The 27,996-nt window shown below is 43.8% G+C and overlaps 1 protein-coding gene across 4 annotated transcripts; it reads right to left on the bottom strand.

Annotated features, from left to right (window-relative positions):
* Positions 1-1,253: 1,253 nt before the first annotated feature.
* On the bottom strand, positions 1,254-25,037 carry LOC118228101 (TBC1 domain family member 2B-like). 4 transcript variants are annotated; one of them, XM_035419380.1, is made up of 14 exons: positions 24,845-24,936; positions 24,645-24,767; positions 20,272-20,422; positions 18,463-18,619; positions 17,414-17,568; positions 16,601-16,818; positions 15,230-15,670; positions 13,433-13,543; positions 12,893-13,086; positions 11,043-11,534; positions 10,355-10,472; positions 7,399-7,584; positions 4,649-4,770; positions 1,254-4,192 (listed from the first exon to the last, which is right to left on the bottom strand). In XM_035419380.1, the coding sequence occupies exons 3-14, from the start codon at positions 20,402-20,404 to the stop codon at positions 3,997-3,999; spliced, it is 2,523 nt and encodes an 840-aa protein (XP_035275271.1). In that variant the 5' UTR covers positions 20,405-20,422; positions 24,645-24,767; positions 24,845-24,936; the 3' UTR covers positions 1,254-3,996. The 4 variants fall into 4 exon arrangements, with proteins under 4 accessions (XP_035275271.1, XP_035275269.1, XP_035275272.1 ...); XM_035419378.1 differs by having other exon boundaries at positions 24,645-25,037; XM_035419381.1 differs by lacking the exons at positions 24,645-24,767; positions 24,845-24,936 and adding an exon at positions 24,245-24,326.
* Between the last annotated feature and the right edge of the window lie 2,959 nt (positions 25,038-27,996).

Here is a 27,996-nt window from a genome sequence, read left to right as displayed (position 1 = left end):
CTTTGAACGTGGCATGGTTGTTAGTGCCAGACCGGCTGATTTGAGTATTTCAGAAACTGCTGATCTACTGGGATGTTCATGCACAACCATCTCTAGGGTTTACAGAGAATGGTCTGAAAAAGAGAAAATATCCAGTGAGCACCAGTTCTCTGGGTGAAAATGCCTTGCTGATGGCAGAGGTCAGAGGAGAATGGACAGACTGGTTCGAGCTGATAGAAAGGCAACAGTTACTCAAATAACCACTTGTTACAACCGAGGTATGCAGAAGAGCATCTCTGAATGCACACCACGTCAAACCTCGAATCAGATGGGTTACAGCAGCAGAAGACCACACCGGGGGCCACTCCTGTCACCTAATGAAGTGGCCAAAGAGTGTATACGAGATATAAATTATGCTGCCAAAATTCATAAGAGTTTCATAAGACACTGTTACAATGCACTTTTGTTTCTGTAGATAAACATTTACACAGGTTATTGGTCCTGAAAACACTTCAGCATACATTCAGAGAGGAGAAATAGAAGTCATACAGCGCTAAGGTTGGAGTAAAATGTTAAATAAAAAAAGACTAGCACAATGTCAACTATACCAAGAGAAAACTTCAGCTTTTTAAATACAACATACTGTACTCCATAGATAGCTATGGTATTGGTCTGCTGGCCTTTAAGCTTTAATTAATTTTCCATCTTGAAATGTCTGTGGTCAGTACAGCATGCCATTTAAGTGGTGTAATGACCTAAGGTTTGTCTGATGTGTTTTAAGTATCTTAATAATTACTTTTTACAGAAGGGGTTTCCGTTATTTACAAAGGCATAAGCACAAAACCAGCCTTGCTACTGATTTAGAAACACCCCCCACAGGAAGACTGTTCTGTGATTGTTCTTCAGGTTCCAGACCTTGCAACACGCAGTATGATTCACAAGCATTCACCGAGGCAAGCCAAGACACATTCCACACACAAAGGAGGAAAAACAATTCCTCGGAAGAAGCAGGGAGCCGCAGCACACGGCCACAGATTATCTACAGTAACCAACCGGGCAGATCCTGCTTTCCTTTTGAGCTCTAGAGGTTCCAGCTGATTGCTGGTATATTTATGAATATTCACAAGGAACCCTACCTAAGGACATATCATGCATTTGTCACAGGTACTGTCCTTTGGCAAAGAACATTACCTATCTTAGAGCAGTTAGGAGAAACTAAGCTGTATGTTATTCAGCAGCACAGTAGAAAACAGGCCCAAACTGGAATTCTGATATGATCTTTGTCCCAAACATTTTGTTGTTGTGTTTTATTGTATATTCCAAAGGTACATAAATGTCATTGTACTGAAGAATTGTGATATGGCATGCTTGAATCTTTCACACAAACACACATATGTATACACAGAGACACACACGTACATACAGATATCAATAAAATGTAGCAATAAAGAAAAGAACTGATTTAATGGCTTTGGTAACATCATTTATAATAACTAAAAAAAACATACAGCTTGTTGATGGTAGGTCAATATGTAACAGAAAAAATACAGCAGGAGAGAAGAGGAATTATGAGTGTGTGTGCCTGACCTTAATTCATTTGAGTAATTTAGTAGCCCTGCTGCCTGGAGTGGAATTCCCATTCATATAATCAGCTTTTCTAAATCTTAGAAGGGAATAGACCAAAACAATACCAGGTCAAGGAGACGTGACCCCAAAAGAAATGAAAACCTACAATTTTACTAAAGACTGTTAAATATGTTCCTTTTTTTTTTTTTTTACATCTGAACCGCAAGGTTCCCAGACTGAGATATAGACACTACGCTAATCCAGCATCGTCATGGTGATAGCCATCGCAAATTACCACATAATACATTGGTTACTGTTCTATATACATTTATATGATGAAGATTCATGCTGATTACATAAAAGTATAAAATATTGTATAAGCCAATTAAATAAACACGCATTTGGAATTTGAGGAATTTCTTAATGTAAAAAAAGATCAGAAAAGATCCAAGAAAAATATTTAAGTAAATAAAATGTAAATACAGAGGCTAGAAGACAGGGCAGGATTTTTTTTTTTTTAATCTTACCCTCCTTTCAGGAGCGTCCTCTCACTCTTCAGTCCTATTCTTAGTTCCACTTGAGCCCTGAATTTAATACAGCCATGCTCAGAGGCATAAAAATGCCCAACGATATAATAATGATGTTGAAATTGTCTACAGAAATGCAATTCAATTAGTATGCACGACCATCCTGTTTAATTTCTGTGTCAGAGTTTTTTTTATATCCGGAATATCCTTAAAAAAGGGATTTTAAAAAAAACACACCCCCTTGAGGCCAGCAAAGGTAAAACAGCAAGAAAAAAAAGTCACCGTACCCTGTCTTGTACAGTTGCAGCAGCACATACACAAACTCCCTGCAGGTGAAATGGAAGAATGTTCCCAGAAATAAAGGCAGACTTTAAATAGACCTGCAATCAAAGTCACAAAGCCAAGAGACTGAAGCTGAGCCTGTAACTCCAACTCCAAGTACATGACACAGGTCACAGGTCATAGGTCATAGGTCAAAGAATGTAGAGACGTGTATACATTTCTGACATTCTGGACATGCTGAGTGCAAGCTGCTGAATATATACAGACTGAAAGGCAGGCCACAGGACCTTTGAACAGTAAAATGAAAGAGGACGGGTTTGCAGAAACGTGCAAAAATACATTTCTCAAAAACATAACCACCTGCCAGAGACAGAGACATCAAAATATAAACAGAAAAACAAAGCAAAAATCTGTGTTTTAAAGTCGGATTTGCAATGTCAGAATCATTTCCACGACACCCATTTAGAGTTAAATGTCTTGTGCTCAGTTATTTGGCATCCAGCCCAGTCTTTACATTTGAGTTCAGATTCCAGGTTTTTTTCCTTTCTTTGTGGCTCTTCACGTTCCCTGCTCATCCGGTGTTACCGACTGGAATCCAGCTGCGTGGAATGATTCAGAGACATTTCCTGTCTGTCTGGAGGATCAGGAGCGAGTGCCGTAAACTGCAGATCCATGAAAATTAAAGTGCTCCAAGTGCCAGAAGACGACATGGACGACTTCAAGAAGTGCTCGTGAAGTTCAGGAAGGGGCTAGGAGGAGGCTAGATGCAAACACATCTCCGTATGTGTGTAATTACTGCACAGAAGAACTGTTAGCCCAAGCTGTACTCCATTTGTAAGGCTTGTACTGTGAATTGTGCCACAGACCCGAATTTCTGCATATATTCAATGCACATGTGTATAGCTGTTGTCTAGTACTGGTTAGCATCTGTAGTGCACAATATCCCAGTTTACCAATACCTGGACTTACAGGAACAGGTCAGACTAAATACCTTGCTCAACAGCAAGTGCCTAGCCCCCACACCATTCCACCCTCCACCCCTCCCACCAATAAACCTGAAAACCTTGGTATAACAATCCCTGCCTTTTTATCACTACTGTACCCAAGTGTATGAATCATTTATATTTGCTCAAACACTTCATGATTCTTGTCTGAAAGTCTCATGTTGACTAATGGCTCATGATTATAATTCTAGGAATGACAATGAAACACTGGTCATGATCTTTTGAAGAGCCTGCAGTCGCAATCATAATTTACATTCAGCAGCATAGTTAGGTTTGGTCATATAAACCGCTCACCCCAGTACACCCAGGGAACAACACCCCGCCCCCCAAGACCCCCACTAGAAAAGATTAAACAGACAGACAAAACCAGAAGCACAGGTGGGCATGCTGACATACTGGCAAGAAGGCCTGTAAACATGAATAGTCTGTTGGTTCTTGTAATTGACAGAAGTCTAAATGCCCAGAAGTGGGCCTGGTTCCAGCTTACATAAGTACGCTCACAGCAGACTACGCCCGCCCAATCAGGAAACTGCTGCATGGCAATTGGCCCACAATTCTAGAATGGAAGGAATGCCGAAACAAGTAATCTGAACTTTTGATTGCCAATCACGTGTCCGTGAGAATTAATTAGCCATTGGCTAGTTATCCTCGTCGTCGTCGCTGAGGAGAGCCCTGTCGTGGGGCGTGGTCTCCCTCTCTCTCAGGAAGGTCTGGCGAATGGCTTCCAGCTCAGTGAGCTCCAAACGGACTCTCTCCAGGTGGAAGGCCCGGCGATTCCGGATCAGTCTCAGAGGGAAAGGGTTCAAGCCCTGGAATGCCAGGGCCATCAGCTTCCTGTAGGGGGAGACAACGTGCAGGGTTAAGTGTACTAAATGTGGTTACCACATAGCTTTCTCTTTCAGGTTGGCTCTTGTCTGAAGTGCGGATGCCACACTTTAAATTGATGGGATTATTGATAATACTGATAAGCATGTAACGTTTGAGACCAAAATACCACACTGAGTCAGTGTGTTACAGGGAAATCATGATGCCAGCTCAAAGTTACCCATAGACTCTTCATATTTCAATATTAAGCTTTGTTGTGAATGCGGAGAGTGCTAAAAACAAAGCATTTCAGATTATCTGAAAACAGACTGTTTAGAAAATCAGAGAAGATAAAACACCTGCACAGCCATCTGTGCACATACATTTAAACAGCTGCGACATATCACCGACTCACATTAATATACATGAACATACAATATCTACGCTACCGTCAAACATAAAGAAGGAAACCAAATGCATTTGTACCTGGAATCAAGGATGTTGTGGGAGAAGCAGCGGAGGTATTTGAAAATGCTGGTAGAGTCGTCAAGTTTGAGGAAATCCTCTTCGCTGTACTTGAAAAGGGCGAGGGCTAAGCGGAATATTACCTGGGGAGGACAAAAAGCATTCAAATACAATGACTGCAATATATTTTATATGTGTATGACTATCTACTACTATTACAGCTGCTAATAATAATTATTATTATTATTAGTATTATAATGGACAAGATGGCCTGCCACAGCCTCAAGGTCCAGTTGATCCAAAATATGTAATGCAAATTCACTGTGTACACACACAAACACAAACACACACACACACACACGTACACACACACACACTTAAACAAATAAATGAAATCGGGGATTACATATGTGTATGTATGGAATATACTCTCCACTTTTCAGTCTTTACAAGTAGTTTCTCTTGCACCTACCGGGCCTTAAAATAATTTTCTCATCTGACAGATATCCTTAATAGCCAGACATGAAAACATCTCTGGGTGACACACAAAAATAATGGCCCATTGTACAGAGTGAAGGGCTATTATTATTTCTTCTATTTAATCAGTTGACATTCTTATACAGACTGACTCACGGAGCCAACAGGGCATGATGCATATAGTCCATATCACATGAGCAGTGACAAAGTATAATTACCGAGCAACTGACCCTGTTCATTTTCTTTAAAATAAACCTGACTTATTTAATGAAACAACATTAAAGACAATATTAACAAACAAATATTTATTACAGTTACACTACGTGGTCAAAAGTATTTGGACACCCCTTCTCATTGGTGGGTTCAGCTACTTCAGCCACACCTATCACTAACAGGTGCATAAAATCAAGCACACAGCCACGCAATCTCCATAGACAAACACTGGCAGTAGAATGGGTCATACCAAAGAGCTCAGTGACTTTCAATGTGGCACCATTCCAACAAGTCATTTTGTCAAATTTCTGCCCTGACAGAGCTACTCCGGTCAACTTAAGCGCTGTTATTGTGAAGCGTAAACGTATAGGAGCAGCAACCTCTCAGCCACAAAGCGACAGGCCACACAAGCTCACAGAACAGGACGGCCAAGTGTTGAAGCACATAGCGCCTAAAAATCTGTCCTCAATTGCAACACTCACTGCAGAGTTGCAGACCTCTGGAAGCAACCTCAGTGCAGTGACTGTTCGTCAAGAGCTTCATGAAATGGGTGTCCACGGCCGAGCAGCTGCACACAATCCTATGATCACCATGCGCAATGCCAAGCTTCAGCTGAAGTGGTGTAAAGCACACTGCCATTGGACATTGGAGCTGGGCGTTCTCTAGAGTGATGGATCATGCTTCACTATCTGCCAGTCTGACAGACGAATCTGGGTGTGGTGAATGCCAGGAGAACACTACCTGTCCAAATGCATAGTGCCAACTGTAAAGTTTGGTGGAGGAAAAATAATGGTCTGAGGCTGTTTTTATGGTTTGGGCTAGGCTCCTTATTTCCAGTGAAGGGACACCTAACAGCATACAATGACATTCTAGAGAACTTTGTGGCAACAGTTTGGGGACAGCCCTTTCCTGTTCCAGCATGACAATGCTCCCATTCAAAAAGCGAAATCCATAAAGAAATGGTTTGAGTTTAGTGTGGAAGAACTTGACTGGCCTGCACAGAGCCCTGACCACAACCCCATCCAACACCTTTGTGCCAGACCTCACTCATGCTCTTGTGGCTGAATGTAAGTGAATCCGCGCAGCCATGTTCCAAAATCGAGTGGAATGCCTTCTCAGGAGAGTGGAGGCTGTTAGAGCAGCAAAGGGGGGACCAACTCCATATTAATGCCCATGGTTTTGGAATTAGACGTTCATCAACCACATATGGGTGCGCTATCCAGGTGTTCACATACTTTTGGCCATGCAATGTATATATTTGCAACAATGCATTATCTTCGAAATCCAGAGTATACAGCACAGCTTAAAACATTTGGGGCCCTATTTTGGCGACAACGCAAGAACAAACATGCCTGGGCACAAGTGGAATTGCAAGTTTTGTCTCGTGCAAACAGACTGCTTTCACATGCTCTAGTTTTCAGGTGTGCAACAAACCCGTTTTCAGATGCAGAAAATCCAGGTTCAGAAAGTGAAAGTTCTCCCCAGTATTTTTGTTCACCTGGATTTGCTAATTAGAACAATTCTCAGCCAGAAAGAACAACTAATGGGTTATATCAGCTGACTGAATTCCTGGGTGGAAGAAACACATGGCAGGACTTTTACATTCTGACCCCTGGACTTTCCATTTGCCCATTTTCTTCAACATGGGTTGGGCAGCGCAACAGGAATGTGTCATTAGAAACATTTTGCGCTGTGCAAGTTTGGTGTTGAATAATGCATTTGCAATTAAACCAACGCAGACCAGGGTTAACGTTTGTCCCTGTATAGGAAATTGAGCCTGGTTTTGACCTTTAATGATACGGAGCTCCTCATAACATACTTGCTCTTCAGCCATGAAGAAATTAGCTGTTGGCTGTGGTGCTAATGCACTGTTTTCAAAGGGAAAGGGAGCGATCCGATTGGACGCAATAAAATCACACCCCCATCACACCCACAGTTAATTTATTCTTATCGGCCCAGTACCAAAATTGAGTTGCACACACCTTATTCTGGCAGCGCACTGCATTACTGCTAGCATTCGACATTGATTGCCAAAATGGGGCCTTAAATGTTTCTGAAAACTTTACATATATGATGTCTACCTTGGGCCCCTCGTAGAGAAAGGCATCCCAGATCTTGAAGAGGATGTCACTGACCACGCTGTCCACAAAAACCACCAGGAACCAGTTGAAGGTGATGAGGGAGAAGTCCACCTGGTGCAGCTCAAAATGTGCGTGAAGGCGTGGCAGTTTCTCGCTCATCAGGTCTTTCAGCACCCGCTGATCCACCTGCAGAGACAGCAGGGGGGAGAATCCAGAATTCATTAACCATGTTACTTCACTTTTAATTTGTTTATCTGAAGTTTAGATAAATCCATTGTAATGTTAATGTAGATGTTGCGCTACAGTACAATAAATTAACAAACCAGAGACATTTAAGTACAATATTTGGTGTGAATTCTCATTTCTCCCATGCAATGTACACCTGGTATTTTCAAAGTTTTTTTGGGGGGGGAAGAAAAAATATATACATATTATACATACAGTGAGCTCCATAACGTCTGGGACAAAGACATAGTTTCTTGATTTGGCTCTGTACTCCACAATCTTAGATTTGTAATTAAATAATTCACATGAGGTTAAAGTGAACATTCTCAGCTTATATTTAAGGATGTTTTATACATTGGTTTCACACCGTAGAAATTATGCAACTTTTCATACACACCCTCCCATTTCAGGGTGTCAATATTTTGGGACATATTAATGTTATTGTCACACGCTGTGACTATCCTAGTAGGGACAGAAGAGCTGCACACAGGGAGATGCAGAAATTCCGAATAACTCCTCCGTTTTACTGGGAGTAGCGAGAGAGAGCATAATCAGTAATGAACACAAACGAAAAAAACCTTCGCCCATCACCCTCACGGGATCTGGACAAAGACAATAAACTAAAACAAAAAGACAAAATAAATGAAATTATACGGTCGCTTTTTAGCCTTTTCCGTGGTACGTGCTCTCTCTCATCGTTGTGGGGGATCTCCAGTCTCAGATGCCTACTGCAGAAAGAAGCACACTTTTAAATCCTGGACTGATTCGTGACACAATCCAGGTGTGTGCCTACTTAACCAGTAGGCGTGGTCCTCTAATTGCCCTGAATTCTTCCCGCAAACCGAGCCCTGCCACAGTTATGATAGTCATGTTTAGTACTTTGTTGTCTATCCTTTGCATGCAATGACTGCTTGAAGTCGGTAACCCATACACATCATTAGGTACTGGATATCTTCTCTGGTGACGCTCTGCCATGCGTGTATTGCAGCCATCTTCAGCTCCCGCTTATTTCAGGGGCTTGTTGCCTTAGGTTTCCTCTTCAACAGAGGAAACACATGTTCAACTCGATTCAGATCAGGTGACTGACTTGGCCAGTCAAGAATTTTCCAGTTTTTGGCTTTGATGCTCAAACTCCTTTGATGCTTTAGCAGTATGTTTGGGAGTAGATTTCTTGCTGCAGATAAAGCGCCGTCCAATGAGTATGGAGGCATTTTCTTGAACGTGACCAGATAAGATGTTTCCATGTGATTCAGAATTCATCCCGCTGCTGCTATCAGAAGTCACATCATCACAGAAGATAAGCGAGCCAGTACCTGTGGCAGCCATACATGCCCAAACCATAACACCCCCACCATGTTTCACAGATGAACGGGTCTTGGGCAGATCTTGAGCATTTCTGTTTGGCCTCCACACTTTGCTCGTGCCATCACTCTGGTACAAGTGAATCTTGATCTCAACTGTCCGCAAGTTGTCTTTATCCAGAACTCTGCAGGCTCTTTTAGATACTTCTTAGCAAACTGTAACCAGGCCATCCTGTTTTTATGACTAGCTAGTGGTTTGTATCTTGCAGTGTAGTTCTGTTTGTAAAGTCTTCTGTGTACAGTAGTCATGGACATCCAAGCCTGCATCCTGAAGAGTGTTTCTGATCTACGGACCGGTGTTCAGGGGTGTTTCTTCATTATAGTGAGAGCATCAACTATTGAGGTCTTCCTTGGCCTACCTGGCCCTTTATGATTACTGTGCTCACCAGTGCTCTCTTTCTTCTTGATGTCCCAAACAATTGATTTTGGTTAGCCTAAGGTATGGCCTATGTCCCAGACTGTTTTTTTCTTATTTCTCAGCCTCATAATCGCTTCCTTGACTTTCATTCACACAACTCTGGTCCTCATGTTGACAAACCCCAATAACAGACTCCAAAGGCAAACAAAAGCCTAGAATCAAGATTAGATACTGAAAGCCCTTTTATACCTGCACTAAGGAAGAAACTGAACACACCTGACTAATGAATAAGAAGTGCTGCAATTTCTACATGATGAAATTCAAACTATATAAAAATATACTTTAATAAAATGCACACACACAAACACACTGTGAGCTCCATATATATATATATATATATATATATATATATGTTGACCATTCTTTTGTGTTAAATATGGTTACATCCCTTCGTGAACATTCATAGGAGGCATCAGAGTGGAATGTTGCTTAGTCAGTGGTGGGGAGCTAGAATTTTCAATGTTAATAATAAGGGCTGAATATCTGATGGGTCTATAGAATCTGTGGTGACACCTCATAAACTCCAGCTTTTATGTTATTTTTAAACTAGACAGATGGTGTTTTTCCAAAATCATTTTTTAAATTCTGCTTACAAACCACCACAGAAGTGAGAGAGGCTCAGAGAGATTTGTCTCTAGCAGTGTAAAAATAATACATGCATTTGAGCTGCTCTGTGTAAACCTGCATATATCACCAGCAGGTTAAACACGAACATGAGTGAAGGTGATGGGGAAGTTTAGGCTGCATAGTCGGTGGTCTTTCAATGATTGTGCTGTCCACAGGAAACTTCAGCTACAGCTAAAGCTCCCATCACTGACTAGTTCACATTTCAAGCGAGCTACAGCATGAGCACATGAGCTGGCGATTAGTTTAAAAAGATAGCAACCCTTGGTTCAGCCTGATTGTTTGGAAGCGGTCACTGTCCCTGTTGCCCTTTCTTCCTTGCCCTTACCTGTGATCCCAGCAGCGTCTTGGTGTAGTAGTCCCGTGGCATGAACACCTCTACGATGGTAACCAGGCACCAGAAGGCATTTTCCTCCTCTAGGTAGAGAAGGGCAATGGCTGCCAACCTTAGAGAGGGACAGACATCAGCCACACTATGGAGCCACTGCTCTCAGTCAATCAGAGCACTTCACCAAGTCTTCTTTCTTCTTTAATAAATCCTTTCTAATTATCATTATTATTATTATTATTATTATTATTATTATTATTATTATTATTATTATTAAATGAATTGTGGTTGAGTTACTGTTGTACCACCTACATGTCCACTAAGATCAATGAAAATGTTTCTGATGAAGGCCAGTAACCTGTGAAACCCAGCCCACCCTTGATGAGACATGGTCAGCTGAATCCCCCAGTGTGACTTCTGGTCAACGAAATAGACCCAACATTGTAGTACAGTATTCAACATTGAGAAAATATTTCTGAAGGGCCACTTGAGCTTATACTTATAGAAGCCCTGGCAGAGGGGTTACCTATATCTACCTTGACAGCATGGTTAGCTGCATAGGCCCTGACAGCATGGTTACCTGGATTGACCCAAACAGTATGGTAACCTGTATCAACTCGGAGAGCATGGCTACCTGTATGGGGCCCGGCAGTACAGCTACCTGTACTGACCCTGACAGTATGTTTACCTGTTCAGGCCCTGGCAGTAGCCAATGTCATGGTTCCTCCAGGAGAAGGCGAGCAGAACATTCCGGAGCTTCTGGACGCCCTCGGAGGAGGGGCAGGAGTAGTGCTTGTTGTTGGGCAGAGTGCGCAACAGGTCCAGCTCTATCTGCTTGGAAGCGGGGTTCTGCTTCTCCCGGGCCTTGGCCAGCAGGCCCTCGTAGTAGCCCGGTGGGGCGCTCTCCCGGAACTTTCTGGAGTGGAAGGTCACGCACCAGCGCCACACATTGGACCGGTGTTCATGGGGCACGCCGCTGCGCATCAGGACCTTGAGCTCCGGCGACCGCGTCATCTCCCGGGTGACCGTCCCTGCCAGATAGTTCTCCCACCGCACCCCCACGGACACCTCTTGCTCCGTGAGGGACAGGGAATGCAGGTCCAGCGCTCGGGCCTTCGCCGCCAGCCTCTCTTCCTCATCGTCCTCAGGAACGGTCTTAAAGCCGTACACGTCATACTCGCTGCGGGGGCAGGAGGGAGATCAGTGAATAACCAAAAGGAATTAAAGAGGCTACACCAGTTACACACTTCTGCATTTACAACATCGATGCGGTGAACCAGGGGTCCCCAATCTTATTCAAAAAGGGCCAGTGTGGGTGCTCTAGGACACCTGATTCAACTAATTAACTAAACACGGTCTTCAATCCAGACTTTGATAAGTAGACTCAGGTGTTTCAGGGGGCCAGTTTTTTAGCTGATCAGCTCCTCCAGCTTTTCAGCGGTGGTTTACTTCCTTTTCGTGTTGACACAAACACACAAAAACAAAAACTAAATAAATAACCGCTCTCTCTGCCCCAAACTGCGGAGAGGAACACACCTTTAAGCACTTGGGCTGATTAGTTAACGCAACCCCGGTGTGTATGCTCTCTCCACCAGCCGGTGCAGCCGAGACCAATCCAGTTCAGCGAAGCACTAAACTGGTTATTGTGCATATATCTCCATGTTTCAGGTAATAGAGTGCCTTACCACATGATACTTCCAAACAGAGAGGTTCATTCCACAATTATATATTAAATGCGTATGCTCCAGTTTCACATCCCGTTTGGTAGACCAGTCAGTCCATAACTCTGTAGTCCTGCTGTATTTCATTAGGTAAGCCAGCTGAGCTGCTTAAACTTCAGAGGATGCAAAATGGATACAGGTCCTTCAGGTAAAAGCAGCTGAAGAAGAGTAATGCAGTCACAGAATCCAGTGCAGAACAGGACCCATGGCAAGAGGCTGAGACTGGCTAGATAGACCGCGAGTACAGCTGAAGTAGCAGAATCTGAGTAAATGAAGAGAAGCGAAGAGTGTAAGTAAAGCTGAAGCTGTAAGAGCCCGGTAGTGAAACTGGAGCAGCAAAGAGTTTTTGGCACACGTTGTGTTTACCTTCTGAGGTAATGTGAGGACTGCGTGACCACGAAGCGACCATTTGTGATGGGGGTGTCAATACCATGTTGTGGTTTAGTGGCAAGGTGGAGCTACAGTACGTGACTGGGTGCAGCTTAGCAACAGGGCAGGGCTATAGTACCCGACAGGATGGGGTTTGGCGGGGTCAAGAGGGATGGGTGTGGCTATAATACCTAAAGGGGTGGGGTTTAGCAGGAGGGGACAGGGCTGCAGTACCCAACTAGGAGGGATTGAGCAGAAGGGGGTGGAGCTGCAGTACCTGACAATGAGGGGTTTAGCAGGAGGGGGCAGGGCTGCAGTACCTGACCAGGAGGGATTTAGCAGAAGGGGGAGGGGCTGCAGAACCTGACCAGGAGGGATTTAGCAGAAGGGGGAGGGGCTGCAGAACCTGACCAGGAGGGATTTAGCAGGAGGGGGGGAGGTTCAGTACCTGACAGGGTGGGGTTTAAAGATGGGGTTCTCCTCCTCACTGCTGTCCACCTGCAGGGCATCCTCCAGCAGTCTGCAGATTACCTCGCGTGCAGGACTCTGCTCTGATGAAGAGCACACAGGGTTCTTCACCTCCTGCAGCAGCACCAGGTACTTACTCTCCACCTGGCACAGCTTAGCCTCCAGAGATTTATACTGCAACAGGAGACACAGTCAGCATAGGGTACCGTTACACAAGATACACAGACAGCACCGGGCAGTGTTACACAGGAGACAGCACAGTGCACTGTTGCACGGGCGACATGGTTAGCAGCGCGTTCACGCACAGACATACGCACACCCTCGCATGCACGCACACACGCTCACACGCACACACACACGCCCACACACACACACACGCGCGTGCGCACACATGCACATGCCCACTCTCTCACTCACACACACACACACACACACACACACACGCGCGCGCGTGCGCACACATGCACATGCCCAATCTCACACACACACACACACACACGTGCAGTTGTTTGAAAGTTACCTTGACCTCCAGGGCCTTCTCCCTGCTCTCTGCGTTGCGGCGCAGTACGGACAGCTCCAGGATCTCTTTGTTCAAGAACTTATTTTGCGATTTATACCCCTGAAGACTATCCTACAGTCGCACAAACAAAGCCAAACATCAGCGGACAAAGACAGAAAAGAGAGCAAAAGGACACGCTAAAAAGTGACACTGCCAAAAAATGTTTCAAAAACTACAATTAATGCTCATACAAACCAAACCCACACACTAAAAAACACACTAACAAAAAGCTGTACAGATGGGGGGCATTTCTGTATATATTTTTGCCCAGAACCCAAAAGTCCAATCACTTCATTCATTCAATTAGCATTATTGCTTCATGGTGACAGTATTATCACGCAAGTTAATGTCACTCCTAGGGAACATTATTTGGCACAACATGATTTAAGGCAGTTCAATGCAGCATTTACAGATACTTGTATGGCTCTGCATTTATTGTAGTGTATAGTAGTCTGCTGCAGTTAAGGATAATTGCTATGCACTATAGGCTTCTATGCTTTCATTGTATTGTCTTCATCGTTAATACCTGTTAACTGCAACTCTAGCTGTTTTATATCTACAGTAGATCATTTCTGCTCTTGTTGCTCCTCTCCCATAAAGTCACTCGGTTATCATGAGTGACTGTGAAGACCAGCTTAAACTGGCAAATTTAAATACTCTCCATATGAAAGAGCCCCAGATGCAGTATTTAACGATGAGATTCCACAAGCAGCTTTAAACGTACTTAGTGCGTGGCTGACTGATAATGGCTCTGAAAAGCACTTACCAAAAATTCAGAGTAATATGATACTGCAACGTAAAGGCTCGTCTTAAAATGCTATGGCCTTAAATACCACAGCACATGCGTAGAAACCAATAAATAAGAACACTGTATTGATTCTGTGTGTGTGTGTGTGTGTGTGGGGGGGGCTCAGCTTTAAAACAACTAATAGCACCATTTCCAGCAAAGGTCTCCACAACAGCTGTGATAAACAGGTCAAATAAGCTTCTCCACTTTATTCTAGGTACTGTTTCCCATGCACATAACTACACTGTTTCGTTACATGATAAGTCTGTATTGTCTTGTCAATGACATCACATCACCTTCCTGCGTCTTATGCATAATGAGTGTAGGTTGGGCATAGGTTTAGCACGCATGGGTTTACCGTGGATTTATCCTAAGTTCAGGGGGTGTTTAATGTAAGATTCACATAGGTTAAGGAAAGCTTTATTGTATGGCTAGCATGTGTTTATTGGAGGTTTAGCATGGGCTAGGTATCAGTTTAGTCCACACTTTGGAGTAATTTAAAAATTAATTTAGCATAGATTTAGTTTACAAGAGTGTTTACAAGAGGCTTAATGTTGGTTTAGCGCATGTGTAGTGTGGATCTTGCACAGGCATAGTGTGTTTTTAGCACAGGTGAAGCGTGAATTTAGCACAGGTGTAGCATATGTTTAACATGTGTAACGTGGGTTTAACACAGGCGTAGCATGTGTTTAACACAGGGCTAAACGTGCGTTTAGCACAGGTGTAGCATGTGTTCAGCACAGTTGTAGCATGAATTTAAGCACAGGTGTAGCATGTGTTCAGCACATGTGTAACATGAGTTTAACACAGGTGTAGCGTATGTTTAGCACAGGTGTAGCATGTGTTCAGCACAGGTGTAGCATGTGTTCAGCACAGGTGTAACATGAGTTTAACACAGGTGTAGCAGTATGTAGGTGTAGTATGTTTAGCACATGTAGCATGGGATTAGCTTGGGTCTGTGCGTCTCCTACCCTAAGTTTGTCCAGCTCCTGGAGCTCCTGGGCCATGGAGGTGGGGGAGCTGCAGTCAGCCGCGAGCACGGCGCCGCCCTGCTGGGAGAGCTCCATTATGATCCGGTCCTTGGCCTGGATGGTCTCCATGAGCATGGCCAGCTGCTCGCCGATCTCCCCCACCCTGGTCCTCAGAGTGTCCACCTCGCCCTGCAGCCCCGCCTTCTCCGCCGACAGCTTCTCCAAGTGGCCCCTGAGGGCCCGCACCTGCTCATCCTCCGCCCCCAAGGTCTCGGGCGTGTCCCGGGGCTCAGCGGGCATGTCCAGGGTTCCTGCGGGCATGTCCGGGTGCCCTCTGGGCAAGTCTTTGGGCGTGTCTTGGAGACCACTGGGCGTGGCCCCCACAGGGCTCCTCCCCCTTTGAAGGCCCTTAAGGCTGTGCTGTAGGACCTTCACCAGATCCTAGGAGACGGGCAGGATGACATCACCAACACACTCTGTACTCTCACTTCCCTGCAGCTGAACATTGCAGACCATTAAGAAGATTACAGTTAGTCATAGAGTCTGTTCCTCAAAAACTGCACAATGCCAACTAAATTTTTGAAGAAAATTTTTTTCTTTTTGACAAAAAATATTTTTAACCACAACGTCATGTTATGAAAGAGGGAACTTGTTCTGCATATTGGTGAAAGTGATGTAATCCACAGAATCTCTATTGATATATACAAGTTAACATATTTGAAATAATTGTTTGACCTAAATGCTGCTGTTTATTATCAGGAATGAACATCACCACTTCTCCATGTGCAGAATTCACCCAGAAAGCACCCATCACTGTACAAATAGTCAGGACTTAAAGAGAAATCAATCATCAAGACTAATACAAACAAAGATGTGCTTTTTGTAGACAGTGGGAATCTACCTCCCATCACTTATTAACATTTAAACACAGCTAGGACACCCACAAGGAATTTTTTTAAAAGAAAAATTTGTCACAGATGGCAAGGGGAAACCCGCCATGGCCAATGGCAAGTGTGCACACTGAATTGAAATGATGAGCTATCGCTTCGATCTTTGTTCTTAGAATGGTCCTTTGTGTAGGATAGGAGATAAGTGGAGCACAAAATTGCCCATACATGGAAAGGTGCCTTGTGAAGTGGGGGGAGATAGAGGGAGAGACAGAGAGAGGGAGAGAGAGAGAGAGAGAGAGAGAGAGAGAGAGGGAGACAGAAAGAAAGAGAGAGTGAGAAAGTGAGAGAGCGAGAGAGCAAGAGAGCAAGAGAGCAAGAGAGCGAGAGAGCGAGAGAGCGAGAGAGGGAGGTAGGAAGGCGGGGGGGAGAGACAGAGAGAAAAGAGAGAGAAACAGAGGGAGAAAGAGAGAATGAATGCTACCTGGTAATTGGCCATCTCTTCACGGAGCAGCGTAAGCTCCTCCTCCTGGCTCTGGAGGCGGAGCTCTATGTCGGACGCCTTGCTGCCGTTGCAGTCCGATGCCGTTGCGTCCGCGCCGCGGCCCGGCCTCCCCGACGCCGCTGCGCCCCGCGGGGAGGGCCGTCTGGACCGCAGGGAGCCGCGGCTGAGGTCAAAGGTGAATGCCGAGCTGGCGGAGTCTGGGGCACAGAGGAAGGTCGTCAAATTAGGAAAGCTCCCGCGATTATTAACCAAGAAACAAACATTAGGAAAGCCCCGAGTACTTATTAACCGGGCAACAGATGTACGTGTTTTTTTCAACCAGTAACTATATATTTATAAAATGGCTTGCCCAAATTAACGAAGAAGCAAACTAATATTCCAGCAGACAGAGACTTTACCTGTAAATCTATAGAACTGTAAGCTGTTCGAGAGAATCTTAAATGTAGGTGTAATATAGCTGAACAAATATCATAAATATGGTAATAACCAAGCAATATAATGCAAAAAGAAAGTGATCATCTTGAGTTACATTTTTCGTTTTAAAATTGATACAAAAAAATAATTACGCTTAAAAAATATAAATAAAACTGCAAAAACAAAATACAGGCCCCAATAAACCATAGCCATTGAGGGCTCCAGTGTTTTCAGGGCAACTAGCACACCAGGCAACAGGGGCAACTCGCACGGTGCCTGCAGGGTGACTAATCTTCAGTCCTGGAGGACTACCGTTCTACCCCCCGCCCCCGGTGAAGAAAAGAAAGAAAGAAAGAAAGAAAGAAAGAAAGGCCTCACTCCTGCGGGTTTCTGTGGGGGCTTTCCTGGGGGTGTCCAGCGGTGCCCCCTGTTCCGGGGGGTCCGCCATCTCCCATTCGCCCGAGCGGCCCCGCAGGGAGACGCTGCGCTTCGACTCGCCCCCGCGGTACGGGCGGAAATGCGACATGGAGTTTCTGTCGGCACGGAGGAGAAGGAGAGACATGCAAACTCCCGGAATGGGCCTTTTCAAAAAGCGCTGCATGCATGAGATTCTACGTCAACAGGTGAAATACAAGCGTGACTAGTTTAGCAGGTATGGGATCCACCAATGCAGACAAGAAAAGAGGATCATTACCCAGGTGAATTCCCACAGTGCTCCGCTCTATAAACCAGGTTTCATAACAACATAACGAAGCTGTAACTCCTCCTGCTTGCATTATTATTATTATCACTTCTGTATTATTTTATTCCATATACGTACAGAAATGATTTGGCATTCAAACACAATAGGGATTCAAACAAGTGGACTGACCATAGGCTAGTTCAATACTAAGATCAGCACATGTGCAGCTGATCAGATTATGTTGCTGATTTTTCTGACATTTTGTTGAGGTTTTAAAATGCATGACAAAACAGATGATTACAATAAATCAAGGCAGTTGCCTACGTACGGGAGGTACCCAGAATTTTACCGCCTAGGACACCGAGTCAGTCACAAGCATTCAGTTTGCATAGTAAATGATCCAATTTTGTAATAAATGATCAGATGGAACATGGAAGAGAAACCAGGGCTCATAAGCCAACCGAAACTGGTCACTGCGTCATGTGCATCATGACAACATTAAGGCCTCAGGGTAGAGGAAGTGTAAGGCTCCATAATAATGAGAAAAGCATACAGCATAATAACTTCTGCATTAAAACCAGCATGAAACAGGCCTGCACAGTGTTCCCTAACACAGACTTGCGCTGGGACAGCATGTGGACCATTTCTGTCTGGTTTAACATGCTGGGGCTGGATGAATAGGGCAGGGCGTGGTGCAGCAGGGCGGAACAGGGCGGGGTCAGCGGGGTCTTTCAGACGGCCTCACCTCAGCTCGGTGCCCCACTGTCGGAAGGAGCGGTTGATGTTGGCGGTGGGGCTGCGGGCGGTGTGCGCCCCCACCTGGCCTTCCGCGCTGGTCTCCATGGCGAAGTCGCTGCGCACCTTCTCCACGGTCTCAGTGCGCTTGTCCGGGGCAAACGTCTCTGGGACAGAGAAGCACGGTAAAGATGTGTTCGCAGCAGACCTGGGTCAAATACCCAAATACGCATTTGTTTTGGATTCAAATACTTTTCTGTGCTCTATTGATCTTGCCTGGAGTAACTGAGCCCGACAATATGACCAGAAGGCGGGGTTTGCACTTTTTGAGAGTATTTCATTGGTTACAATAAACCAGACAAGATCAGTAAGGAATAGAAAAGTATTTGAATCCAAAAGAAATATGTATTTGACCCAGGCCTGGTTCAGAGCACCAATAACTACATGTACTTGCATTTGTGCCCGTTTGTGTGAAGGCATGCATGAATGCGTATGCGAGTGAGAGAGCATACGCATACAGTATTTGCTTGCCATGCTGTGTGGAAGCCCTCCGTCAACAGCTCTTCTCATCTTACATGAAACAAGTTTGCGTTAACATAGAGCAGGAACTCAAACCAGCGACTAAGCTATGGATTTTACACCATCATAATTTCCAAAGCGTGACCTTCTAAGAACCAGGTGTTATTCACCAGTCCACCAGCTTGAGTTAATATTTACTCGCCAGTACTTCCCGATTGGCATAGTTTACCATTTCCTTTCATCCTTGAAGCCTTCTCAACTCGGTTTAATCACTGCACACCGAAGTCCCTCATCCCCTTATCACACAACCACTTGTACGTTTCTGTGGTTTGCGTTTTATTAAATTTATTTTATTATACATTTCTGTTTTTATTCTACAAATAATGCAGTTTCAATATAATAACTTTAGGAAAAGCGACTTGTTCAGCACAAGCACACATAAAAGCCCTTTATTGGCAAGACTGTCGTAGAGGAGACTCCCACTATACACATCTGTGGGGAAATCACGTCAGGATCAACACAACAAACACATTCATAACTGCACACTCCAACTTATGGAATCTTACTCAGCCCAACTGCAACATCGGGTATAAGCTGCTTATAAGAACTCTTCCAAATTATATGCCAGAAAAGGCTCAGCTCATGTAGCTGCTGGCTGAATACATACATCCGTACAATGAACAGACCAAGACGGAATCTATGTTTATAGACGTGGTTTTATTTTTTATGTTAACATACTTTACTATGAAAAAAAAACATGAAAAATTTAAATCACAGCAATATATTTTTTTAAAAAGTGTAAAACCAATGCCAACGGACCAGTAAGCCTAAAAATTATAGATGGCATAAAGCATGCTAATGTGATTCTCTAGTGTTTTACGATCTCAGTAGGGAACGCTACATCACGGCCATAAAGACGCTGTCCGCAGCAGCAGCGCAGCTGTAATTAATACACCTGCCGCATGGACACATGCTCTCCTCTCTCAGAGCAGCTACAGCTCCAGCTCTATAGCGAACAGCCACAGCCCACTGGACACCCATTCCCTGCCATATGGCCACAGGTTCTACATTTACCAAAAAGAGTTAGTGTGGTAGCTGTTTGAATTATAGGATACCTCTGCCTCTGAATTATTCACCATATATATATACTGAAAAACTACTTTTCTGGGATAATATCTGGTGAGAAGTTCTAAAAGCAGTATGTTTCTGTTTGTGTGTGTCCGTGTATGTGCTCGAGCGTGTGTGTGTGTGTGTGTGAGCGTGCTGGTCTGTGCCCGCGGGGTCGACGGTGCAGGTGTACCTGCGTCGCGAGCCACCAGGCCGCTGTGGAGGTGGGGCGGAGTCGGGCAGCTCCAGCTGTCCCGCCTGACGGAGCCACGTGCCGTGCAGAACTCCCAGCGCATCTGCTGCAGCTGCTGCAGCCAGTAACGCATCACCTGCGCATTCTGCGCCTGCAGACAGAGGACAGAGGAAGAGACACATCATAGCGCCGGAGGCAAACAGGTCTGCTGAGTCAGAGACAACGGAGGAAATGACAAGACACACGTTACAATGCAAAGGTCCACTGAGCCAAGGATAGTGGAGGAAATGCCAAGATACACGTTACAATGCAAAGGTCCACTGAGCCAAAGATAGTGGAGGAAATGCCAAGACACACATTACAATACAAGTCAATGGAGACTGATATCTGCAAGTGGCAGTCAGACTGTAATCTGTCAGAAAACTTACTCGACGTGTTGAGACTAGACAGTCTTAATGCAAGAACATCTGCACAAACATTCAAGCAGCATGCAGTTATTAACCAAAACAATGACTTTGAGAGCTAACTCAAATGCCAATAAAAGGCCTATTTTTCAGTTGTGTAAGAAAATGAGAAAGTGTGAACAATCCATTAAGTTATTCAAACTGCCAACATAACTTCTCAAACATTACATTACAGGCATTTAGCAGACGCTCTTATCCAGAGCGACTTACACAGCTTTTACATAGCATTTTTACATTGTATCCATTTATACAGCTGGATATATACTGAAGCAATTTCGGTTAAGTACCTTGCTTAAGGGTACAACGGCAGTGTCCTACCCGGGAATCGAACCTGCGGCCTTTCGGTTACAAGCCCATTTCCTTACCCACTGTGCTACACTCCGTCCTCCGTCCAAACAAATGTCATACCTATTTTATTAATATAATGTACATAAAGTAACACAGTCATACAGTATAAAATAATTAGTCACAAAATTTCCTTATTGTGACATTTTCATGAGAACATTTTCTTGACCACCTAGGCATTAGTAAGTAAAGTTATTCCAAAATATATTAGGCCTACTCGTTAATGAGTAAAATAGCTGACTTGAAATGTTGGGGAAAAAATCCCTTGGATTCCCATTCAAACCAGAACACTGCTTCCTCTGTATGATCCTGTAGTTCTCCCAGACGTAAAATCCACCTTGCTGGGACTTTCCATCCACTCAACCTCTCTGACTGAGCAAAAGAAACAGCAATCAAATTCCCCTGGTTGGTCTAGATCGGCCACGTGATTGGCCACGTGATTGATTCTTCCCTTTCTCTCGGGGTTTATCTTGGAATGAGACTGGGTTTCCATCACTCCCTCTAAAGGAGGAGTCTCCATCATCACCAGTCACAGCTGGCCACCCCCCACAGAAACTGCACTCCTCTCGGTCAGTCAGGCCACCGACTGCACGAGCGGCTTCACTTTCCTCAGGTCTGATTCCCACTGACCTCCCCACTGCATTTGACACTGTTGATTACCATCTTCCCTGTCTGCCACGAGGTTCTGTGGCACAGCCCTTGGCTGGGTTACGTCCTGTTTCACTAGAAATTTCCTCCAGGTTGCTGTAGCCAATCAACGGCTTAAATTAAGCATTTAATTGTGGGAACTGAGTGAATACCAACAGACACTGCAGCCCTGTGAAATCCATGCTGTAAGGGTCTATCGTCCAGAGTGACTGACCGTTAATCCCTCGCTGTCAGGGTTTAGCCATGTGATTGGATAACTCATCCTGGTCTCTAAGGGTTAATCCTCCTGTAAGACTGGCTAATTAACCCCTCCTGCTCCAACTCAGCTGACATGTAGCGAGCATTCCACAAAAAAATACCTGAGAGGTGGGTGCTACTCTTTACTCTTTCAATTCAGGCTATTCTCTCCTCTCCTTTCACAGTAAAGCATCCATGTAAAGTCCTATATAAAAATGTAATAGATTATACTATACTTAAGCTCTTTTTTTTTAATTTGTCACTAAATTATTTTCTAAGCTGTCTGCATGGCAAATTCTCTGTCATTCTCTTTGTACTGCTTCGCTATTCTTAGCTCAGTGGAGAATAACGGTCTTCCTTTTAGCCAGAGAACTGCATTCAGTTCCTCCACATGCAGCAGTTTCCTGAACACCTGCATGTGTCTGAAACTAACAGGATGTGTTGTCACCCACATTCAGGCCTAGCCACTCGGAGAACCATAAAAGTTGGCCAATTCAAAGTCCTGACTTGAACCCAGTAGAGGCTGTGGCAGGACCTGAAATGAGCCGTTCATGCTCGTGCCAATCATTGGTTGGTGGTGAAGGTCCCAGCATATCCCTGTATCAGCCAGGTGGACTCCTTTTACTGCCAACAGGGCATTTCTTACTAAAGCAATATTCAACATGTATACCGAACATTCTTACCTGACCAAATTTAGCTTCTTCCTAAATAAAGTAGCAGCAGCAGTGCTAGTCAATGCACATACAGGAATAATTGATATTTATTAAATCAGTTTTTGTGGTGTTAAAAGAAGACTGATGTGGGAATTGTTTTTGTTCAGACTCCCTGACATCTTCCCTGCCACCTCGGGTGACTGACTGGCGATTCTTCACACTCGAGTCAGTGACAAGGAAACACAGCTTTGTGCTATGTTTGCTGACCAATGGCTGAAATGACATGTACCCGTAGCTGGAGTCCATGTACAGCATGCCTATTTGCTTTTTTCCTGTGTCTGTACCTGGGACACCAGCCTCTGTGCTTCTGGTGTGGGGTGCAGTACAGTGCATTTTCAATAACTGCTGCGGTTGTTGTGGTTAGCCTGTTGTGGTTTCCTAATCCACGGAATAACAGATATTCGCTCAGAGAGCTAACAACAGAGTGAATCTTCTATCCGAGTAAGCAAACCGTACTCTTATTCAGGCTGTTGGGGGTGATATCAACTTCTGCTCACGTTTACTCCCGTATCTGAAGTCCACAGCATAAAGACAAACATCCAAGAAATGCATAGTTTTAGTCAACAATAACAGAATCAATGGCACTCTTCAACTTGACGTATGTACTCTTCAATCTTAATTTAAGAGGGGCTGTCAATACAAATGTATTCTGACTTGGATTCACAACCAACAAACGTCAAACATGGTGCCAATCTGTCTCACACTGGCTGCCAGTGTTGAAAACTGTACCAGTTGCAACTTGAATGAACTGATAACATAATATAACGAGAGCGGGCCATTCAGCCCAACAACGCTCCCTGATGTACTGATGTACAGTAACACAATAAAAACATCCATTTGATGTGCAGTCCTAGTCAACAATAAGAAAACATAAAAGATGCTTAAATCACAGAATTATCCACTTCAGTATATCACTATAGATAAAAGAACCATTGAGCCCTGCGGGTCATGTTTGGTCGAATGCTTAAAGTAATTTTAAAACAGGTTTGCAGTCTGTACAGAAGCAAAAATACTTGCCATATTCAGCGTTGAACACAGAGGACCGTTCTGCCCATTATGGCAGATTTTACAACCCATTTTATTATTGGTATCCTACACTCTATATTAATAGCGCATAATGTCAAGGGGGCTCTCAATACTGTAAAACAGGTTTGACACGTTAAGAAGTTTCATTTATGATATTTGATATGGAAAAGAGTAAGCGCGCTCTACAGGCACATTTTTATTTTTCTCATTATTGGCTTTGGCTATGCGCACCTGCGGCAACCTTTATTGACTGAGCGCAACAATTCTATTTTCATTTTGAGTACATGTAAACCAGCATATGTTTCCGCGTAGCAGCAGGATACACTTTTTTCCGACACGGAAGACGAATTTTAAAATGTTCTAATGTTTTAAAATATTAGTTTTCTACCTATTAACATTAGGTTAAAATCCGAGTGCAAACCTGTAGACCTCGTCCTGCCCTAAAGCACTGTATTAAAACAAAATCCCATTCATGCATTGAAAAGCAAGCACTACCCGGTAAAGGCAAAATGATAACTATTCAAAGGATTAAAATTATACCTGAAGAACCACTTGGACGACAGTCCGATTCTAACTTCTCAGCCGCACGCTTTAATAAAGCAGCACAGCGCCATACCGTGCGCAGTTGCAATAATACTACCAACACCGTGCCCACCACGCCACTCGACGCAAACGCATGTGAGCGTGTGCGCTGCTCTTAAACCTGGACCATTTCGCTCTCAAATACAGATGTCAGCAGTCGACGTGCTGCTGTTAGTCAAAACTGTAGCTTCATATAATAGCTACACTAAAACGCGTATTTACAATGACTCCATTAACTATATCACGAGAACCAGCACTTACACTGACAGTCACGTTCCATGGTTTTTTGACAAAGCCGTGAAATGCACAAAGTAAAGTGAATATGGGTCGCTCGATATGTGTAGCCTACAAACGTTACCTTGAGCAAAAATTCCTTCCCTGAAGTGTGGATCTCGAACTGTCCCTCCTCCCCTTCCACATCGTAGCAAAAGCTGGCATCGGCTATTTCAATGTGTCCCAGAGGCAGAGCGTCTTGAGGAGTCTTGAAGTAATACAAATAGCATGTTCTGGGATCGTACACAAACCATCGGGATTTGAAACCTCTTAGTGGGCCCTTACCCACAATCTTATTCAGATAACCGCATAGTTTCGATGCCTCCTCCTTTGTACCCTCAATGTCGGCCGCCTCTAACGACTTTATAGCCGGAATCGCGGAGTTCCGATGGGAATTTGCTTCACTCTCATCCCCTCCGTGCATGTTTCTTTAAAACTTATTTTCTACTCCAGCTGCACGGCAGCGTCAATTTTCCCTTCAAACCACATGACCGACGAACACGTGGTATTGCAAGGAATTATAGGAGTTGTAGTGCACCAAACGCACAACTAATTAAGCAAGCATTTCTATTTTTCATTCGGCGCCGGGCTGTCATCTTGACTTTGTTTTTACTTGTCTCTCAACCAGTTTGAGCCTTGGTATCTAATTGTTGATGTCATTATGAATCAGGTGTTTGACAAATTATTTTGTCAATATGATTTTGTTTGAAAGAATTACAAGTACCTTATAAAAATAGGCTAAAAAAAGTAACACTACAATGCAGTTTGTCATTATTGAACGGCCGCTGGGGGGAGGTATTGAATCGTTGTAGAGTAATTTACTTCAAATGAAACGCTAATTTGTGGGCCAAAGGATATATATATGTGTGTGTGTGTGTGTGTGTGTGTATGTATGTATATACAGACTGGTGGCAAATTAAAAGAAACCCCTGAATAAATGAGTGGAGAAACATAACAAATGCAGATGCTGCCATACAGGTGTACTGCATGATGCAATTAAGCAGTTAACATCCCAGCTGTTACCATGCTCTGAGCCATGTAAAAAATTCTGAGCAGGACCAGTTGACCTCAATGGATCAAGATGGCAAGAGGAAAAGATCTAAGTGACATTGAAAGAGGATTCATTATTGGGGCACGGATAGCAGGAGCTTCAGTCACAAAGGCTGCTCAACTGGATTAAAGTAACATCTGCATTATGATCTATGAAGAAAGACATCAGTAAATAGGTTCAGAAATTGTTGTCAAAAGTGCACATTATGTGACCATGATGCTGATCCATTAGTGCAATATGTAAGGAAAAAAAGAAGAGCAACTCTTCCTCATGGCTGAGAATGTCAATGCACAACGTGATCAGACAGTGTCAGCAAGAACAGTCCATTGACGACTACATAGAGCGGGATATTATAGTAGGATGTCAGTGCATAAACCCCTCATTACAAAGACGATTGCACATTTGAGAGTCACCACTGACCACTTGTGCCCTGCATTTGCATTTGTCAACATGAGGACTAGCGTAGTGCTAATGAAAGTCAATGAAGCCATTTCATGTGAGGGCGATATAGCTCGGGAGGTAAGACCGATTGTCTGGCAGTCGGAGGGTTGCCGGTTCAAACCCCACCCTGGGCATGTCGAAGTGTCCTTGAGCAAGACACCTAACCTCTAACTGCTCTGGCGAATGAGAGGCATCAATTGTAAAGCGCTTTGGATAAAAGCGCTATATAAATGCAGTCCATTTACCATTTGATGCCAAGAAATTAGAAAACAACTGTCAGAGAACCTTGGCCAAACCTTAGATTTACCAAAATCAACTGTTTGACTAAGTAGAAAGAGAGCACTGGTGTGCTCAGTAATCATAGAGGTCTTGGTTGACCAAGGAAGATCTCTTCAGGATGTGGCTATTGATGTGTGAGTGACTACTATCCACAGCATACATCAAAAACAGAACTACAGAGTAAACACTGCAAGATGCAAACCACTAGTTAGCCACAAAAAACAGGATGGCCAAGTTACAGTTTGCTAGTACCTAAGAAGTACCTAAAAGACCTGGAAAAAGGAACCACCCAAGATCCAAAGATATGCAACAAATTACTAAACATAACGACTTTCATTTACATAACATTAATATGTTCCCAACATCATAGTATACTGTAATGAGGGGCTATGTATAAAAAGTTCTGTAATTTCTAAATGGTGAATTGGGTCAGTTGGGTCACTTTTACCAGCCGGTGTAGATGTAGCTTTTAGACTCACACTAACCTCAGTGTGATTGCCTAACAGACGTGGACAACAAAGCCATGTGCCTGGACGAAACCTTGTCTGAGAGCCTCCCCGCCTCTCCTGAAACCGGCTTACTGTTTTGTCAGGAAGCAATTCCCCCACCTCTGCACCTGGCTCCTCCCGAACCGCTGCACATTCGCAGCCTCTGCTGCCTTCCTGTATTAATTAAACCACGCATGCTGGCTTAAACTTCCTTCTCTGTTTGTCTCTGTCCACCCTAGCTGTCATTCACACAGCATCACTACTATGTCTTATAAAGTTTATTCTTTTTTCTCAAACTCTCCAATGTAGCTTCATTCATCCATGGTGGAGACTGTTTTTGGCTGGACCGCAACAGCGGGGCCAGCCCTACAAATGCGAGTGATGAAGTTACACCATTGGTCGGCCGAGTTATGACGTCACACCATTGGTCAGCCGGTCCAGCCACATACTAGGTTTTGACCTGGTCTTGTTTCAACTTTTTTCCCTTACCTTTGGAATGCATTTACAATGTGTATCAAGGACTACTCTTTTGAACCTGCCCCACTCTTCACTCACTGTCTTACAATCAAGGAGTTGCCCCCAGTCTATATGACTTCATTTCGCTTGTATCTTGTTAAAGTTGGCACACCTAAAATAAAAAATTCTGCACTTCAAGGAGGCCCTCGTAATGTGCAAATATAATTTGCCTATATTTGCAAATACATATAAACTAACTGCTGAATGATCACTTGTCCCAAGTGGCTTCATTGTCTCTATGCTGCAAATGATGTCAGGATTGTTACATGGCATAGCACCCAGTCCAGAATTTATTTCCTTCTGGTAGGCTGACTGACATAATGTGTTAAAACATGGTAATATACAAAATTTAGAAATTCTTCCTCACCTTTTTCTTGTCCTGTCAACAATTCCCAATTAATAGCAGAGTAATTGAAGTCACCCATAATAACTTTCTCCTGACAAGCTTGTTTTATACAGTACTGTGCAAAAGTCTTAGGTACCCTAGATTTTTAAATATAATATATTGTATATATTTGGTCTTAGATGTTTATTTTTTGTTTTCTGCATTAGTATGTCAGTAGAAAAGAGCAAAATTGAGATGTCCAAACATGAATTTTTACAGATACATTTTTGTATTTTGTTAAATAAAGTAATATTTTAAGTAATAGACTACTTTTCAG

Source organism: Anguilla anguilla, chromosome 5 (assembly GCF_013347855.1).
Source record: "Anguilla anguilla isolate fAngAng1 chromosome 5, fAngAng1.pri, whole genome shotgun sequence".
NCBI classification, from domain to species: Eukaryota; Metazoa; Chordata; class Actinopteri; order Anguilliformes; family Anguillidae; genus Anguilla; species Anguilla anguilla.
Note: the sequence above shows the minus strand (reverse complement) of the source record. Positions and strands in the feature narration are given on the sequence as shown.